At 47.1% G+C, this 19,778-nt stretch overlaps 1 protein-coding gene across 1 annotated transcript in view; it reads right to left on the reverse strand.

Moving 5' to 3' along the window:
* Positions 1-233: 233 nt before the first annotated feature.
* Positions 234-19,778, reverse strand: part of ROR1 (ROR family WNT receptor 1) — a 156,402-nt gene continuing 136,857 nt past the window's right edge. The window contains exons 5-9 of the mRNA XM_085306045.1: positions 12,568-12,695; positions 11,846-12,163; positions 10,732-10,977; positions 6,611-6,822; positions 234-3,206 (exon numbers count right to left, since the gene is read on the reverse strand). Of these exons, the coding sequence (XP_085162171.1) occupies positions 1,782-3,206; positions 6,611-6,822; positions 10,732-10,977; positions 11,846-12,163; positions 12,568-12,695 (2,329 nt within the window). The 3' untranslated portion in view covers positions 234-1,781. The remainder of the gene's footprint in view (positions 3,207-6,610; positions 6,823-10,731; positions 10,978-11,845; positions 12,164-12,567; positions 12,696-19,778) is intronic.

The following is a 19,778-nucleotide window of genomic DNA, read 5'->3' on the forward strand; positions in this document are numbered from 1 at the left end:
GCATGAGCTAATATTTAAGTCGCATGTATTACTCCTAAGTTATTTGCCTTCCACTATTATTGGCAAAACTCTCATGACTCATTCAGGTGAGTATTTCAGCAGACACTTCCTACCTGAGCGGTGTGAGCAGGTTTTACTTTTTTGTTAAATACTAAACTTGTCAAGTATCTTATACCAAGATGGAGGAAATACTGATATATTTATGTTAAAACAATGTTTTAATAAACAGCAGCATAAAATAATCAGTGTTTAATATCATCTCTGGCACGTGAAATACAAAAATGCACATATCTTAATTATAAAATAGCCTTTGTTATTACATTTTCATGCTTGCCTAATTGAAATGCCCATAATTAATAAATCAATCATCAAGTAATACAGTGATTAAACGCATGCAGTGAAAACAAAGAAAAATATTTGTATAAGGTAGTGGCTGAATATCACCATAATATAATTCAAGAACATCTACATCAGGTTAAAAATAAAAAGAAACAGACCAAGATATAAAATGCAGAGATGTATTTTCACTTCTGCTGTACAAAACATTATCACACTTTTGTGCAAAAAGATAAAGTCATATTATACAACATTGTCAGCTGAGCAAGGATTGTTTTCATCCTGTGTACAACAAAACATACTATTCAGTACAAAAAAAAGTCTGTGAAAAACTGTAATGTACACAGTACTTTTGTAAATCATTAAAGTGGTTTCAAATGAATAATCTAGATTGCTTATACCTGAATGAATTTTAGTAATAATACAAATGTCATATTTCTAAAGTTAAAGCTAATTCACATTATTTGAATTGATAAACAAAATTGCTATCAATGAATTTGCTGCCTGATGGAATGAGAGGTTCCCTCCTTTCAGGGTTACTGGAGTCATAGTCACTGAAATTATATATTGATCTGCAACAATAAATACTTCTGGGAAAACTGATTGTCATATATAAAATTGTAGTTTGGAGCCTTTCCATTAAACAGTTGCATAGCAACAAAAGGATATAAAATTTGTGCTGTAACTACCCATAAAAATTACAAAATATTAACTTTGACTAAGTTGATTCAGGTTCTGAAATTAAAATATTTTAATTTATTTTCCTTTAAGGCAATTTCTTACAACTCCAGCTATCTTTAGCAGACAGTAGCAGATGACTTTTGCGCAATGCAAGTAGGTAACTTTTAAACTATTATGCTGTAATATAAAATGACTTTTTAGGTCTGAATCTGAACTCAGACTCCCAGCTTAACTAAAGACCAAAATCCTACCTGAAGTAATTTATCCAGCTGTCAGATCACATATTTGAAACATAATCCTCGACTGCAAAATTTACAGACATTTTAACTAGCTATTGGAACTGAAATTGCACACCCAGTAGATCTCTGAATATCTGCATCTCCTAAAAAAACCCAAATATTAAAATATGGTTTCAGTATAAAAGGTTTCTGTAATTTAAGCCACGTGAGAGGTTTAAAAAGCTGTGAAAAGGCATATGATAAAATGTTTTTATTAGAAGAAAAATCCCCCTTCCCCTTTTTGAATTGTCGGTGCTACTTAAAGAAACAACGCGTCCGTTCACAACGCTGAGTATTCGTACCACAAGGCTTTTTGTCTGGTTGAGTCTGCCCATCCTGTTAAGCAGTTAAACTTCACAGAAGATACTTGCTGCAATGTCTGTTAAACAACCAGAAGAATCTTTAATAAAATATTTGAACATAAATCTTTTCTACGACTTTATAGTTTGTATTGTAAATAGTTATATTTACAAAGGCCTCACTTATTTACAATTCAGCTGAAATCATAGATTCGTTGGGTCCATGGATGCTGGAGTCTCCTAATAGGGAAGACTGCTTTGAGTCAATTTTGTAGGGTTTTTGAGTTTTGTTTCCAAAAACTGTTATACCAATCCCCCCTGGATGACTAGGAATTGACATATGAGATAGCAAAGGAATATTTGCTTCCTGGTTGGATCCTGAAGACGGCAAACTAGTGACGTGCCCTGTGCTAGTGGATCCACTGGCGCTGCTTGGCGAGCGACTCTTTGGAGGAGGACAGTGCTGGATCACCCGGGGTGGACCTTGCGGTTGATAGTGGGCGGCTGGGAAAGCAGCGTATCCGGGCGGAATTGGGTACCCATTGATTGGAATATAGCGCTGATTTTGAGGTATCGGTGGTCCAATGAACCCGGCAATTTGGCCTTGTGGTATACCTTGTGCTGGAAACATGTAGTTAGGATATCTAGGATTACTTAGGTTGCTAACTGGACTGGCACTAAGGGAAGTTGTTTGAGTGGTGGCATTCCCGCCTGAGGGGGTGGTAGAACTGGTGTGACTTGAAAGCCCCTCCCAAGAGCGCAGCCTGGCATGGATTTCTTTAAATCGCGGCCTCCGAGATGGAAGATCGTGCCAGCACTCTGTCATCAGGCTATACATTCGAGGAGGACAGTCTTCAGAGCATGGCAGCAGTTGTCTTTTCCTGATCATCTCTATGACTTCTTGATTACTAAATCCATAATATGGTTGAAGTCCAAAGCTGAATATCTCCCACAGAACGACTCCAAACGACCAAATATCTGAATCGGAAGAGAACTTGCCATACATAATTGCCTCTGGTGGCATCCAGCGAATTGGCAGAAGAGATTTGTTTTGAACTCGGTAATAATCTGCTGAGTAGATTTCTCTCGAGAGTCCAAGGTCTGAAATTTTCACATGAAGCTGTTCTCCAATTAAAATGTTACGAGCAGCAAGATCTTTATGGACAAAAAAATGGCTCGATAAATATTCCATCCCTGCTGCAATCTGGACTGCAATATGCAGGAAATCCCCGTGGTCCAAGCTGGATTTTACAGTTCCATCCTCATCGCTGCTACAGCCAACATCTGAGTGTGGCGATCGCATGATAAGAAATTCGTGGAGGTCTCCTTGGTTCATGTACTCGAAAAGCATACACACAGGTTGTTCCTGGGTCACAACACCTAGGAGGCAAACGATGTTAGGGTGGTGGAGCTCGGCCATAAGGGACGCTTCTTGCTGGAACTCGGCCCACTGCTGGGGGTTGTTAAAGTCCTTCAGCGTCTTGATGGCCACAAGCTGAGCGTGATCCATGCCGGGAAGATAGAGATGACCCTTGTAGATTTTGCCAAAAGCACATTCACCCAGTTCTTCCATGAACCGAACAGCAGACAGCGGTAACTCCTTAGCCTTGCTCTGTTAAAGAAAAACGGAGGTGTTAGGAAAACAGGCTTGAAAATGTATTTTTAAGTAAAAGRCCTTTTTGCATGGGAAATCTGAGAATCTGCAGCTTATTGCAGCACTGAATACCGCTCCGAAAGGAAGATGTTCCGGTGCAAAATGAACGGGACAGAAGCTCCCTGCCCAGCGGCGCCGGCTGGACAGCGTGCACCTCCGCGCGCCTCTGACGCGGCTGCCGGCAGAGAGTCACTTCTCCTCCTTCGCCGCGGCCGCCAAAGGAGGAGGGCTCGTTTTTTTCAAACTCGGTTGGTATTTTGGGTGCACATACTCACTCGTAGGCCATAAAGAAGCTGCATTATTTTCGGACATTATCTTCCACCCGTGTCTGTAACACCTCCACCCCACGCCAGTCACTTTGGGTCCTCACTACAGCCATAGGTAGCAATTAAAGGTTAATGAGCTTTGGATCTACATGTAGTAAAATAGTGTGAACCTTAGCATTTGCATTCCTGGAATATTACAATTGCAACTTTACAGGGATAACACAGGAAAAGTCCTGATATTTAAAAAATCATTATAAAGTGGCCTCTTAGAATAAATGAATTCTAATTGTATTGACCACTTACAATTTTCAGATAGATGCTGCTTAAATAATCATCATCATCATCATCGTCATCACTGAGACATTTAAGCAAGCAGGCAGTAGACTGTACGGTGATGGCAGGAAATTAGCTATATTGTTGAGGAACAGATGGTTTATATTATACAAATCCTTTAGGCTAAAACTTGTTTAGGTCTGGCATATTGTAAATTATATTTTAGTAATGAAAGTGAAATGACCTCGGCCTGACCTCAGGCAGGGTTCGTCTGTTTGAACCAACATCGTGGAAAACTATGAAAGAAAATGAAGTCATAAAGTTTTGGCAGGAAGGGCTCATTTCAAGTTAAGCGGCTATAAATCTGCTTAGTTTCTGTTTGACAAGTGTTTGTCATACGCGGGCGTACAAACCGTAAGGAAGTGTAAAATACAGAGGAGGCAGCACGCCAAAGTAAACCGAGTACAAAGAGCAAGCAGCCAGGGCGAAGCCCACCGCTTCTATCGCTCCGCCGGCTCCGTCCATTAGCTGAAGGACAAGACGAGCTTAGTTTATTATAGCCTTCGAGGCAATTAAAATCCCTTAAAACTGAAGCGGGCTTTGGGATGAAACGCTAACGTTTTTATTTGCACGAGTGAACACACATCCACCTCAGTTTGAGCTGGACGTCTCAGAGTGTTTTTACCCAAAGTTGACAGTAAAGCTGGACACGGTATTTAAAAATAGGATTTGACTTCCTTGCTTTTAAAATTTTGTTTGAAAGGCAATCAAAACATTTGAAACAGGGAGCGCTGGGTTTCCTAGCAGGAAAATACAGAATTAGTATAAATAAAATTGAAAGCTTTTTTGCAGCATATGATTTTAAACATTAAAAGGAAACAGCGTGGTCTGTATTTGCAAACATTCCTGGGCATCGGCTTTCCCGCGCCGTGCGCAGCAGGCGTCAGCGTGTCAGTACTCCAGGCGGAACCCGGGACCTCCTTAAAGTAAGGCCAACATGCCCGCTGTCGCCAGCTCAGCCAGGATTTCACCCCGAATACGTAGCAGAAAGGGGAGCAATCCAAAAACAAATGCAGAAGCGAATCCAAATTTATCAACATATTCCAGGGTGGTTGGGTGCAAGGTTTAATTTTGGTACTTACCTAATCGAATGGCTTTTGGACATTACCTGCTTTTGGGTATTAAGCACGTAGGAATGAATAATGCTTTCAGCTGCTCTAAGCCGCACATGAAAGTGGAAATTAATAACTAAAGGAAAAAACAAGCTGCATTTGCTGGCTTGGTGTGTGGAAGGCTGCGGATTTAGAATATAACGAAGGACCGAAGTCTGTCCGACAACCCTGGACAGACAGACTGCACGACAGCTGTGCTGGAACCACTGACGTCCGCATTGGCGTTAGCACCCAGTGCACGTACGACGAGTTAAAACAAGAACCCTAACGTTGCCATTCTGCCTTTTAAGAACGTCCCTCTGTGCATTTTGCGTTACGAAGGGGCAAAGGCAACCCTGTATTTTCCAGCGCAGCCACACTGTGGCTCTACTTTTATGGCTAACTTAAAAAGAGTCTTCTACACTTTGCGTGAGCTGGAGATTTCCTCTGGAGCAGCGTGCTGTGCCCGAGCCTGCAAATTCCAAGCACTACAGACTAGTTCAGTATTTTTCCCTAATCTGCAACAGCTAATTCTCTATGAACTAATTCGATAAACTTGATATTTAAGACCGAGCAATAGCTGCATCCTACAGCTGCTTTATTGGACTTAAAAATGAAAATCATTCCTGGACTCGTTCGGAGACGGAGAGCACAGCTCCTCGGCAGGGCCCCCCTTCCCCGACCAGCCCTCCTGAAGGCATGCTGGAGACGGCACTACTTGAAGAACCAACGCTTGTGGTGCACATTGCTGAAATCTCATGAAAATAGAGTTTGGATTCGTTTTGCTGTTTGCTAACAAAAATAACAGCTTCTCAACGGCATGTCTGAGTTTTGCAGATCTGTTGTAGATACTTGTACATGTTGATTTTCTCTCTGAAATGCTTCAAAGGAACAGTCTCCATCAAGCTGTTAAAGCGAATCGCCATGGTGTGAAAAGCGACACAATTAAATAGTCTTCCCAGGACCTTTCTCTGCCTGCAGGTGGCAGGACTCGTTTGCAGCCCCCGAGGTGTATTCGGCCTGCTAACAAGCAAGGCGCTCGAGGGTAGTCACGCCTAAGGCTTAACTGATTAAAAAAAATGCCTCCTGAACTTGGGATTACAGGGAAGCAAAACAACATAAGCCACAAGAGCGGTAACTGCCCCTGGGAGCAGGGCCGCAAGTCGCCGCGCGCCGCACCGGCGCGCCGAGGCTCGAGGCTCTCTTTTGGTAACATCGTTGCACGGCCAGCATGGGTAAGGCTGTGTAAACTCGGCACCAATCTTTCCTGAGCAGTTTTGGCTGAGCAAAAGCTGACATGAGACTCCAGCAGGCCAGGAAAAAGCTGTCCAAGAACATGCAGACTTGCATCTTTCTTTGCGCTTCCAGCTTAAGCCAAGCCTCCAAGTAAGAAAAGCAATTGCGAGACACAGGCGAGTGGCTCCGGCCTCTCTTACCAAACCCTCCGCTCCGATCTGTCGGGATACACGGAGACGCAGAGCAGGACCCGCGCGGGGCCGGCAGGACGCCGGCCGCGCCGCTGCCGAGAAACGGGCCCCCCAGGCGGGCCGCGCCGGCAGACCCCCAGCCGCAGGGCAGCTCGGTCACGGCCCCGCGCTGAACTGATCAAAGCTTTCTGCCACCCGCCTTCAGCGACAGCGAGCGCCGAGGCAGGCCGGAGCGGCCCCATTACCTTTGGCTTGTAGGCGTTGAGCATGGACATCTCTACGTTTTGCCCTCGTACGTGCTTGGGCTGCCTCTGAACCGGCGGGGAGGAGGCCTTCTGATTGTTGCGGCAGATGCAGATGAAGAAGAAGAGCAAGGCTATAGCCAGGGGAATAGTCACACTTGGCACCAGGATATACAGGATTTCCATTTTATTCTTTTCTTTGGAATCCTTAGAATCTGGTTCAGGAAAAAGCACAGAGAGAAAACATAATGAAAAGACCCAAAGCACGAAGCAGCCCGCACAGCAGCGCGCATCCCTGCATCAACTAGAAGCACTGGGAAGGATGAAACGCGTGATGGGTAACACCGTTTCAACCCACTCTGCATGCTGCTTTGTTTCTCTATCAACGGGAACCGCGCGCGCGTGACCGCGGGGGTCCCCACGGCGCGTCATYGTACACACGCTTCAGCCCCTGTACAGCACCTTGCCAGGTTATGGCCCACGTTAACCACGGTGRATGCTGCAGTGACTGCCACAGGACAGGACTGGCATCAACGACAGCCCGAACAGCAACGSTAAAAGACCGCTGCTGTCTTAAGGAACTTGCACGTACACAAATGCATTTATACAAAGCATGCTGCACCTGCACTGCCGGCGGGAGCCCGGAGGTAARAGCAGCGTTACGGGAAAGGAGGGCAGGCGGGCCGGGCGGCAGCAGCAACGCTGCACAGAGTCAACCGTGAGGGCCAGGAGCAYGGGGATTAAGGACTCCGGAGCAGGAGAAGTGGGGGAGCACATGGGAAACGTGAGGAAATCCAGGGAAACGGCAAGAGACGGAAAGGACAGTTCCGGCAGCAGGGCCAAAAATTAACTGGAGAAACCTTAGGGAGAGACTAGCAATGCTACTTATCACGGAGAGGCAGGAAAGGGGGTTTAGGAAGTCCAACCACAGGGCAAATTCTAGCATAATCTTTACAAAGAAGTTCTTACACCCTGAGGACTTGGTCTGAATAGATTTGATGGCCTAGTGGAAAGGCCCACCCGTCCAGCAGCTCCGCACTAACGTTGGCAAGGCGGGCACAGCGAAGACAGCTGAAAGGAAAGCCAGAGCGCGGGGACGACCGGATCCAGGCTGCGGAAAGGAGGGTTCAGACGCGCTGCCGCRCGACGGCCAGCTGCGATGCCCGCTCCCTCTGCGCCAGCTTCCTTCACAGACAGGCAGCAACAAATAACTTTAGAAACGCGAAACCCTCTTCTCTCCCTGCCCAGCGAGGCGTAGCTGGGACATCGGATATTCGGCGCCCTCCAGCTGACTCCTGGCTTCCCGAAGCTTGGAGAAGAGGCGCAGCGGCAGAGCAAGGGGCACCAGCAGGCGCTCGCCCGCCGCGAGTGCCCGGGCCGGGCGGCAGCCCCAGCTCGGCGCGCGGGGACGGGCCCCCGGCGCCGCTCGGCACGGCGCCCACGAAGCCGGCGCTGCTCCCTGCGGCAGGCAGCTATTTTGCACGAGCGCTCCCAAGATTCAGGGTGTACGTACGCGTGGATGCGACCACGAGCTACGGGGCCCCCGGAGCTTGGCGGATCACCCTGCCTTGCAGGAGGGTTGTCTTAGCACAGCTGTTTGTGAGAAGATGGTGAACGTCCGCGGCAGGATCGGGCTCAGCCGATTCCGGCGAACGGGAGCTGTTTTATTATTCCTACAGGGTCATTCGGGTTTGTTTGTCTGYGTTTTCCAAGCTGGATTTGTAGAAGCGCTCAACGGCTCACACAGCTATCTTTCATGCTCTTAATTAAACATGAACTTGATCCGAAGCTTGGGCTTGGCTCAAGTTGTGACACAGGCTGAGTTCATACGCTTCTGCGTGTCACTCTGCATAACCCCTCTCCTCTCCTCTCCCCGTACGGGCTCGCGCAGTCCCTTTGCTCCCCCCACATGCTCTTTTTTGACCCTCCGTTTTCGATTTAGCTGTGCCAACTGTGTTTTCACTGAGCAGAGAGGAAGCCCAAGCAGCTCTACAGCCAGCGGGGAATGAGAGAGGACCTGGCCCAGCCTTTGCAAAGCCTCATGCTTGARCTGCTTCGCGTTTTACATCTTCCCACGTTCAAGACAGCAGGTTTTTACATAACCATTGAATCTATTRCAGCTTATGAGACAACTGGAAGATACTGTTGAAGGAAGAGAGAGCATCCACAAGAGGCAGACAGAAACCTGGGCGCTAGTTCATCACCTGAGCTCTTCCAGGCAAACAGAATTATTATTCTTCTTAAGTAGCAGCCCCYGCCAATACGGCTCATTAGGTTAATAGGTTTCCTGGGAGCCATCCCAATTAAATCCACTTCCCATCTAGGCATGTCCTGGTGAGGCAGAATGCACAATACTTATTAAAATGTGCCTCAACTGGCTCTTTCAGCCAGTGCAAAATGAGCAGAATGCAAGTCCCACATGGTATTTTGTTTTTAATATGCGGATTAGCATTTAACAATTAAATTACTGCTCACCTGATAGAGCTCTGTTCATCTGCATTTACAATAACAATGCCATATAACTGCACGGGGGTACAGTTTAATGCAGTGGTGAGAGGTAATTAAAATCCTTGTCAGGAGTTCTTCAAGCCAGCCAATCTMATTTATTTTCTAGCAAAAGGTTCAAATTGCAGGTTTTTGTAACGTGTCCAAAAGTGCCCTGCTTTCAGCTATTTCAGATCAAAGGCAGAACCAGTCCTAGGATTTCAGACCCCTTCCAGCAGGAACTCCCCCCCACAACTCCGAGTTATCCCAGGTGGAATGCAAAAATATGGAAAACACAGGAGGTGCATGGGCTTGGCCAAAAGTTCACACAGTGGCAGCACATATTTTGTATGTGTGTGTGTGTATGTGTGTGTGTACATATACACGCACATATCAAATCATACTATTTTTTTTTTGCAATCAGTCTATCACTGTACCTAACCAACAGGGAGAATTATGCAAGTTATATGCATGCAAGTTAGATGCACTGGAATAACAGAGAAAGAAATACAGGCTGCTAACAAGCTTATACGAATTTTAGAGAGGGTTTGAGATGCATGTTATATAGCCCAGCCTATCTGTGCTTCCTCCTTGTTCAGTAAGAACATAATTTAGATCCCTTTTTGGCATCCAGGAGAATCTTTCCATTAATTGACGAAGACTTTGGAGTGGGCTCAGACCATGTCTGACTAACGAATGTTCACAGCCATAACCAGAAATAATTTAATTTGGTTCTGGCTATAGAGCAGTAACATCAMAACGCATCTGCTTCCAGGGAAAGGTAATGTTACTGGGACAACTTAAAGTTTTGCCTGAAAGTTTCTACTGAGAATTTCCCGAACACTTCCAGGTGCATTTCTGGGGTGTCCACACAAAATTGTATGCTTTCTTGGAATGCTATCAATATTGTTATTTTTTAAAGCAGATCAAACAATTAGGAACTATTTATTCAGGTCCTTCACCACTTCCCCTGGGTCTCAGAAGTTAAGAGTAGAAATGAGAGCTGAATCTCAATTACGGCTCATTTTGCAAACTCAAAATCCAGCGAGGGCAGTTCTGTAAACTCAACGCTAAAATACGGCTAGTGAGATTTGGCAAGACCACGTCTATTTTTTAAACAAGGCCTGAGCTACATTAAGTGAGGTTTACATTTATTGAAATGGCTCATAATAAACAAAATGAAATGGAGAATGTTTTGTAACTACTTGGTGGATCAGTGTCAAGAGTGCAAATCGGGTGAGCCTCGTTCCTCTGGGCAAAGCGCTCCCGTCAGCTGTACCGGCCACCCTGCAAGCAGGGACCAGCGCCCTGGCCACGCGCTGCTGCTCCAGCACCTCCAGGGCAGCCGAATGTCGCTTATGCAAATATTTTCATGCTGCCACTTCAGGGGCGCCCCTGACGCGGGCAGGGAGCSCTCGCAGGTCTCCTGCTTGGGGTGCCGCGGCTGTAGCTGCAAACGCTGTCTGCAGTCTTCCGCCCTAGAGCCCTTCTGCGCTGTTCTCGGGGACTGCAAAGCCACCCCGCGCCCGGCTCTGCTGAACAGGCGTCGCGGCACGAGCGCGCGGGCGCTGCCTTCCTACGATAAAGCGGTGCCCCATATTTTTTTCTTTTAAAACGGATTGCAAGAGGCCGCTAGTTACCGCACGCGGGGACGTCGCAAAGCTCCGACTTGAAGTTCTCGTCCAAGGTGAAGCACCACGGAGCTTCCTTSTGGCTGCCGGGGTTGCGGCAGTACGAGTGGCCCCCGTTGAGCTCGGGGTAGCGCACGGCCGTGAAGGTGTGCGCGTGGGGGTACTGCGACACCCACGGCTGGCACTGCCGCCCCGACCGCGTCACGCTCACCGTCCCCCGGTAGTCCACGCCTGTGCTGTTGTAGCATTTGTGATCTGCAAAACAAAAACAAAAACAGAAAGAACCACCATCCAAGCAGTGGATGCAACGACTGCTTGGGGCAAGGCGGGGAGCACTCCCGTCCTCGGCRGCCAGCGCGGGCGCTCCTGGTGTCGCCGAGACTGAGTGCCTTTCTGCTGGCCCCTGGCCTGGAGACCCAGCTCGGGAGCGAGGGCTCCCCGCATGCCGCGGCCGCAACGCGGCGCCTGCTTTGCATTCGCATTCCTGGGAGGATTTAAAGCTTATGGCTCTGTAATGAAAACAGCTTATGCCAAGCATTTTTAATATAAGATACACAAAAAAAGCCAAAACTACAGTGGGAAGCCGCACCGCACGCGTTCCTGCGACAGGAGGACTTTGCGGGAGGCGCGGCGTGAGGTCCCGGCCGACCAACGCGGGAGCTCGGGCGGCCGAGAGTTAGGCCCTATTAGGTGGGGGGATTATTAGGCCGGACCCTGACCCTACGAACGCCCCGCGCTGCTCAGCGCTCCGAAACTGCGCCCACCGTCCTGGCAGGGTGCATCAGGCCGGCGAGGGGCGGCCCCGGAGGCTGSGCCGAGACCACCGCCGTTTCCCAGCGGCGGGATGTTTACGGGGAAGTCGGGGTTTCCTCCGCAATATTGCGCCGAGAAGGACCGAGGCCAGTAAGCCGCTTTTAGCATAAACCCAGGGCCGGCTGCAGGAAAACGCGGCAGCGTTCCCGCTGGCTCTGCGCTCGTCGCCGCAGCCCCGCAGGAGCTCGGCAAGCTCTGAGCAGTTTCTGGGAGTTTTCAAAGCCCAGCGCTAGCTCTGATCGTGAGGCAGAGGCGCTTAGATCCAACACCCATAATTGTTTGCTTGGAAACACCGAGTGCTCCCACTTACTTTTATTTATAGGATCTGCCATTGGAATTCCAATCCGGATACAATTTACAGCTTCCGGGCTATCTGGCTGGGGAAGATCTTCGCAGTTGGGCAGCTTTAATCTCATCAGAATCATGGGATTCGATCTTGCAAAAATATACTCTGTCTGGCACAGGACGTTCTCCAGGATTTCACACTCATCACGGCACAGGTCTCGCGGCTTGGGAGCGGACGAGGTCTCGTCGCAGTAGGGGAAGGCGTAATGGCACAGCGACGGAATGGCGAACTGGGAGCATTTATCCGACAGGTGACTGGAAGTGCCAATCATGGTGAAGGCAGCTGGAATACACACAGAGGAGTCTACTTAACCCGGTGGGAATTTTATGCCTGCGCTCTCGCCTTCGCGGCACAACCCTTACTTCCCGTCGCAACTATTATTTACAGGCACCCAGGCGACGAACTTGCCATCCGGAAATGCAGAGCACTCATTGCATTAAAAACTATTAACGACGTGGATTTCATTGATAGAAAAAAATACACCTGTTTCTTCCCCACTGGGCTGATGTTACGCGTGCTACCACGAACGCAGCACCCCGGGGCCACGCCGCGGCCCCAGCGAGCTCTGCCGGGGCCAGCTCGCGGCCCAGCGGCGGGGACAGCAAACAAACGTAGTGTTAAACTCCGGCGGCTCTTTGGAGCAGGACAGCTTCTCGGAAAAGAAGGAAATGCTCTTTTTCACCCACCTGTGATCTGATTTTCTATTTCACCTTGCATGTGTAAAGACTCCATGTATATGGTTCGGTTCCCGATAAATCTTGCACACGCGATGCCCCTGTAGGGCTGGCAAAACCCGTCCTCTTCGTACTCGTCACTGAAACGAAGCACACGCGCGGCAGGGTGAAGCAGCTCGCGCGGGCGCCTGTCCAGCCCGCTTTTTGCATCTATTCAGGAATAGCATCAGCACTGTTTAGAAGAGCAAACATAAATTGTCTGGAAAAAAAGATTTATATTTATTTAAAGCAATTACGACACTATTTTTTACTTTCTGGCCAAACTTGAACTCCGATAGCAATAAACATAGCAGGAAGAGGCATACCAGCAGAGGCAGAATTAAAATTGCGTATTAAAAATCGCACCCCTTCCTCCACAGATACCCTTCAAGTGGGCAATGTCTCCTCCATGTTTTGTGAGTGTGGCAACAGTTATTCCTAAACCAGAAGCAAAGCTAAAACAGGAGTGAAGTGGACAGACTTCTTTCATTAGGTGCTTTGGTTTATACAGTAGAGGCGGCATTTAATACATAAATCCAGATGTGAAAATATTTGCCAATATTCTTCAAACAAAGCAAAGAAAGGGAATTACCCAACCTCTGAAGAACAGACCCGTCACCGCTTATTTTGAACAGACAGTCAGCAGCTAACTGCCGGCACATAGCGCCGGTACGTGATGAACGTTTGAGGAGGAGCTTGCGTTCACCACGGCAGCRTGCACCCAGCTGCACGGATCACCTCGTCTGCTCCCCTGCTTTGAGATTCCTGCTGGAGATGTGGGAGAGGTTTCCTGAAAAGCTGCATGGCCAGGCTGAGGCCTGGCAGAAGACGATGCCTAACGGAGCATTTACTAAAGACTTTGTTAGTTGTGCTGATTCCCAAATTAGGAAAAACGATATTGGGTATCATACTCCCCGGAGTATAATCATGTCTGGGTAGGCAAGGAGTTACTTTCTTTATATGCTTTTATTTTGACCGTTCAATCCTGCAAAATTCATCCTTCTCTAGGCACTGAAAGCCTAAGAGCAGAATCAGACTATGCTGTTAATAGCAAAAAAATCAAAAAAAAAATCAGAGCTTTTTTAATCAAGTCTGCCATTACGTTTAACAAAAGACACTTTCATCCCCTCCTGAAGACCTGGTAGTGAGCGAGCGCTTGGAAATGCAAATCGCAGCTTGGCTCTTTGATGTCCGCTTTGATTGTACGCACGGCTTAGAGCAGGGACCCAGCCTAACAGTGCAGCTCCCCAGCGCCCGTCGCAGCGGCGAGGGAGCGCTAATGGGATTAAGGGCAGAAGCGCCAGGACTAGCTTCCAGGACGCCCCGACGGCTTTCGGCAAACGCTTCAGCAGCGAGCTCCAGAGCAGCGCTCCAGCACTCACACTGCGTTATTTTCCAGTTCACATGAAGAAGCCACAAACCATGAATTAAATACGTAATTGATGAGTGTGAAGACAGGTGGGAGGGGGCAGGGAGGAGCAGTGGTAGAGATGGAAGCCTCCTTCCACAGTCATTTCCAACCATTGAGAAATCAGTGATTTCTCAGCCTCCACTTCACTGGATGATACTCTCAAGATGTTCCCAATTGCTGAAGTACATGGAACAACGAAACTGCAAAAGCACCACCTTTAAACTGCAAACTCAGCTCTTCATTAACTAGAGCATGGGTAGGCTGGGATGTCTTGGCTTACGGTTACTAGCCAGCTACTACAGGGACTCTTGAGATGTAAACCTGAGGCATGCAAACACATCCACGAGTTCCCACATGGAGCTGGCTCTGGTTAAAATACTTCTACTCTGTTGGTTCTTGAAGAAACAAAAAAGGAACACCAGCTGAAACCTGAACTGAAAGGCCACCATAGCTACCTGGATGTCCATTCTCCAATTTTTAACCAATAAGCAATCAATACATTATCCAATAATGAACAATTTATTATGGAATTTAACTTCAGGACTATACCTAGCAGCAACTGCTCTTGAAGGCAAGCAAACATCGCTATTTAAACATAGGGTTAGGCAGACAGAAATCAGGAGGAATGTGATTAACATATCAACAAGCTTCTCACACTAAGATTCACCTTTGAACTAAAGCAGATTTAACTGAAATAGCTGCACACAGCAAGGGCCATGAATGAGCTAGGACACCAGTTTACCTTGATGGAAATGCCCTGAGGTGCAGGATTTTGGAGATAATCTCAAAATGTGAAGATTAGAGTGATGAGAGCAGCACAGACCTCTGAGACTCTTCCTCCAGGGGCTGAATGCCACAGTTGAATTCACGGAGGTAAAACATAAGATTAGTAGCTCAGATGGAGCAGGCACTGTTCTGAATTGTTTTGGAAATCAGTTCCATTAATGAGGCAGAAGGATAACTCAACTGAAAGGAACAGGAGTATCTGAGAACGACAGAAATAACCCTGGGACGAGAGATTACTCAGTCACCTGGTCTCCGCGCTGAGAGCTGCTGAACCGGGCGGATGATAACGAAGTTGTCCTGGGAAGCGCTGGGCTACTACAATCATCTACTGCTTCTGACAGCTTGGAAGAGTTCAAAATAGCTGCTCCCTCCGATAGGAGTCCTGATTACATCTTGGCAGCACTTTGCTGTGGTGAAGTTACTGGCACTCGCCCGCCAGCAACAGCGGGAGCCCCACGTCTCCCTCCCTCCGCTCCTCATCATCCTTCCTCAGTCTCTGCGTTCAGACGAAATCTCCTCCCGCCTCTGCACCTCTGCACGAAGCCGATCCCCCTCGCTCCCGCAGCTCACTTCCTCGTGTGCATCCTCTCGCTGCTTCCCGTGAGATGGCTCAGGATGAAAGTTTTGACGCACAAGGCCTGGTCCCTCACCAGGAATCTCTGTGTTCGTCTCGGGCCCCAGAACAGGGCGCCTGGGGGCAGCAGCCTGCTCTTCATCTAAGACGTTTGCACCGACCAGAACACTGTGAAGGCTCAACAGGCTCCCTCTGTTCGCCAGAGGTTTCATCCAATGGTGAGCTTACAAAAACGACCTCAAACCCGCCCAGAAAAGACCTGTGGCCTGCCAGGAGTCCACAATAGCAAGCAGAGCTCATACACACTTTAAACAGATTCCCCCTACCCTTACAGCTGCCAGCAGTTGTGATGCCTGGCTTTAAAACACAGCTATCTGCTTCTTAGGCTTGAGACGGAGACCATCAACTCGCTCTCACGCAGTCCAAGTTTTACATACTTCAAATGCTTTTTGTAAGCTCATCGCAGTTTCACTGTTCAAATATGGATCTGTTCCACAGTCCTGATCCACCTCAATCTTGAGCGAAAGAATGGGTCCCTTTGGCCCAAACAGGCCAGAGTTAAGTCTGATTCATCAGTGAATGTGTTAAAATTTACGTACAAGCTTAAATCCCAAAGAATTGGAAGTCAATTTAAGTACTTAGGCGTTGCTAATTGGGGACGGACTTAATTACTTGCATAAATTTTCTACTGAACCAGAGGTGTGACCAGTGAGCAATTTAAAATCACAGACATTAGCCTGCAGGGAGAACTTAAATACTGATGTCAGGAGCAGCTTGGGAAGCTCGTGGGATGGGGCCCTCTCTGCTCAGGTGCTGCACACCCCCCCAGACCTCTGCTTCCTGCACCCCACAAGTCCCTGGCAACGGTTCAGTTAACAGGACAGAAGAAAAAAGAAAAGAGTTGGATTTTAATGACTGACAGATGATAAAGCACTGCGCTGTTTTACGATTATTTCTTTTCAAATTTGGTTTCCACTCTGTTTTCTGTTTGACTCTTAATATTCCCGGGCTGGCCCTGATGTTTATCTTGGAACTTGCCCATTCCTTCCAGATCCTGCTGAGGTTCCCCATGACAATACTTTTGGCTTCACGTAACAGTACCGCGTAYTAAATTTACACTATACTCAGGTGTCCTTAAGTATTCGATTGAACAAAGTTTACAGAGGACTGAATAAGAGCTTTGAAGAGTATTCACACCACCTAACCTAACCCAACCCAGAGCCTGCATCAGAATGCAAAATCTGCCGTGGGGCTTCATACAGCCCAAACCRGAGAAGCTTCTTTCTGTTGATTATCGAGGGTGCCTAGAAAGATCAGCAGCCTAACCAGGCTCGCACATCTCTTTGGGTACATCTGAATACAAGTAAGCACCTGTATGAGTGAAAATAAATGAATGCAACTTCAATCACAAAGACCAAGACTATTACTCGGAGGCTCACTACACAGTTCTCAGCAGTGACCTGGATTTCTTCTGGATATTCAGCACTTGCTACGTTACAGCAAGAGTCCCTGCTCATACTGGCAAGATAAGCATGCAAAGCAAACGCAGGACATACAGTAGAAGTCAACAGCAGAGGGGAGACATGTGTCTTTACACTCATTCTTCGCTGACAACCCTACTGCCACCGCCTATAAGTACTGAGAAAGCATTTCGTAAGAAAAAGGGGACTGCAAGCTGGGAGCTGGAAATAATTGTGGATGCACTGCCAAGAGCCTGTCTTTCACATGTTCTTAAAGATGGCAAAGGTCTTGACATGTATCACCTAGACAGAACCAGAGGGAGAGACCAAGTCACAGCAGAAAAAAATTTGCAAACAACTGACAGAGAACTCACTGTCACCACTTGGGTTCATTTTCCCCTCATTAATTTTCTTCTGTTTTCTGTTAGCGATATTTACATCTGTCAACTCTGGTCACCAGCAGCTTTTCACATACTGAGATGGTAATAAATTAATAAAATAAGCCTAAACCAAAGAATGGCCAGTGCAAGTAATTCATGCTTTTCCTCCTTCCCTGTGCTTCTTGCTCAGGCCATCCCAGTGGCTGTCTTGGTGTTACCTGACTTCCCAGTGAGATCCTGCTCTTGTGTCTAGGATAATCTCTTCTACCTCATCTGACTTTGGGATATTAAAGAGGTAAACATGAAAGGTAATAAAGCAAGAGAGAGCTTATGGCTCCACATGCAAAGCTCTTACAGAGAATAAACAAACACATTCAGAAAAGGCAGAGCGATTTCAGACTGTGATGCCAGCCATCTGTGGGCCTGGCACCGCTACGTCACTGTGGTCTCAATGCAAGGGTGCTTCCTGATGTGAAATCGAGGTGTTGTTTCATAAAGATTATCTAGTTACAGATATCTACCAGTCCATATGGCTTCCCAGCTCTTTTCCAGTAAGAACACCGTAAGCAACATCCACGTGGGACCAGGACCAAGTACAGCAAGCACTCGTGAGACAGCAGTTCTTGTAGGCTTGTTTCTTATGGGAGAGCCAATAACGTGCAAAAATTCAATGCAAAATCCATGAGTTTGGGCTGGGGTCCCAGGGAAGTTAGTTCAATGGGCCGTATCGCTAGAGGCCTCTATCTCTTCTGCTTGTGGTGCTGCAGCTCCCACGACTCCACAGGTTCGCTTGCCATGCAGCACAGGACCCTTCTGTTGCCATCTGCAGGCACCAAAGGTTTCTAATTGCCTCCCTACTTGAAACCCAAGAGCAGCTTTTCAGGCACCCCCTAACAAACCCATCGAGCTACCTTGTGGCAGCTGAACAGAAATCGCCTGAGACTCCACAGCCACCAGTTCTCAATTTGCTTCTTACCTAGTTATACTAATCCTACACACCTCTGCACAATCTGCCTTCTAAATACATTCCACTTCAGCAAGATCCTATGTTGAAGTCTACTTTAAAACATCTTGCCATTTCTTTTCTAGTCTTTTTCCAAATTACAAGAAATTGTGCATATCTTAATGTTCCTAGCAAACACCAAGGTCTATGAGCTAAGTTTAGAAAAAGCTTTGTTACAGTACTTTAACATGAGCTGATTTAGAAGTATTTAATAAATTAATAGAAGGGCTAGACCTTGTGAGATCATGTTATATTCATTTTTACAATATTCAATATATTCATAATACATACTCCAAATATATGGACAGTCATGTCTTCCATACCCCACAGATTTCTTTTTTTTTGCCTTTGCGGAAGGATTCATGTGAGTGCAATGAGAAAGAAGCATAAATGCAGGACTAATTTTGAAATCTTGAGAGAAAACAGGCAAAGAAGAGATCTGGAACAAGGCAAGACCAAGTCCCCAGTGCTTTAGGTGTCCTAAGAACAAAGACAGGAGCACAGCTCTCCCCCTGCACCCACACTCCAGCATTGGCCTGCTAGGATATATATATTTATGCTTACAACTGTTAATGCATTAGTTAGATTAGGCTGTTGGATTATCATTATTTTGGCAACCAAATCTTCAGCTGACACCGATGTAAATAGATGAACGTAGTTAAGAGACAGTGAGGACTTAACAAAATCAGTAGGCGACTGGATACGACAACGTGCAGCGATGCTGCCGGGTGGTGGTGCCAAGGTCTGAAATCGCTCCGCAGCCCCGCCGCGGGCTTCGCGGGCTGCTGCTCCAGCGAAGCTGAGTTCAGAAGGAAAACTGGTAGGTGACAGCGTGGAGCAAAGAAATCTGCTCAGAAAACTGTGCAGTTAATTAATAGGCACGTCAATAAATTTTTATTATTACGGATATCAAATAAACCCTTTGTACATGTATTAATGCTGTATAATTTATTTTTACATTGTTAAATAAATTGTATTTTGTTCCATATTCATGTTCCAACTTTACACAGAATAAAATGTTAAAGAGTTTATACTTGGCAGATACCCCTTAAAGCAAACAGATGAATAATATTTGGTCATACTTTCCAAATGAGCAAAAAACAGTTGCTAACTTTGAAAATGGGAACATATTGGCTCTGGTTCATAACAATATTTCAGAAATGTGAGGGCTGTATTTTGCTTTGCAAAAAGAAGAGAACTGCCCAGACTTGCATGTCACTGGGTAATTTAAGGAAAAGCTCTGTGTAACATAAGCTATTGCTGTTCTGACACCCCTGTAAAGTCGCAGGGCAGCTAGGGTTTAAATGGTTCACTAGAAAAGCGCGGGCATAAAACAGAAAATTAATAACGCTGCCGCTTTGTCATCATTAAATTTACAGWCCCCTAGCACCACCGATACACCTGGTTCCTAGGAATGATCAAAAATAACTCAGAGAGCAAATACGACCTGCCTAAGGAACTACGCCGCCCCGTCATTTGCTGTTCCACGTGAGACGGCGACAGCGGGTTTCCCCCGACGCCTCCGCGCAGGGACGGCCGGAGGGTGGGCACCGCGCGYAGCCGCTCTGCT

This window comes from Rhea americana, unplaced genomic scaffold (genome assembly GCF_003343005.1).
Source record: "Rhea americana isolate MKP2758 unplaced genomic scaffold, rheAme1 scaffold_230, whole genome shotgun sequence".
NCBI lineage: Eukaryota > Metazoa > Chordata > Aves > Rheiformes > Rheidae > Rhea > Rhea americana.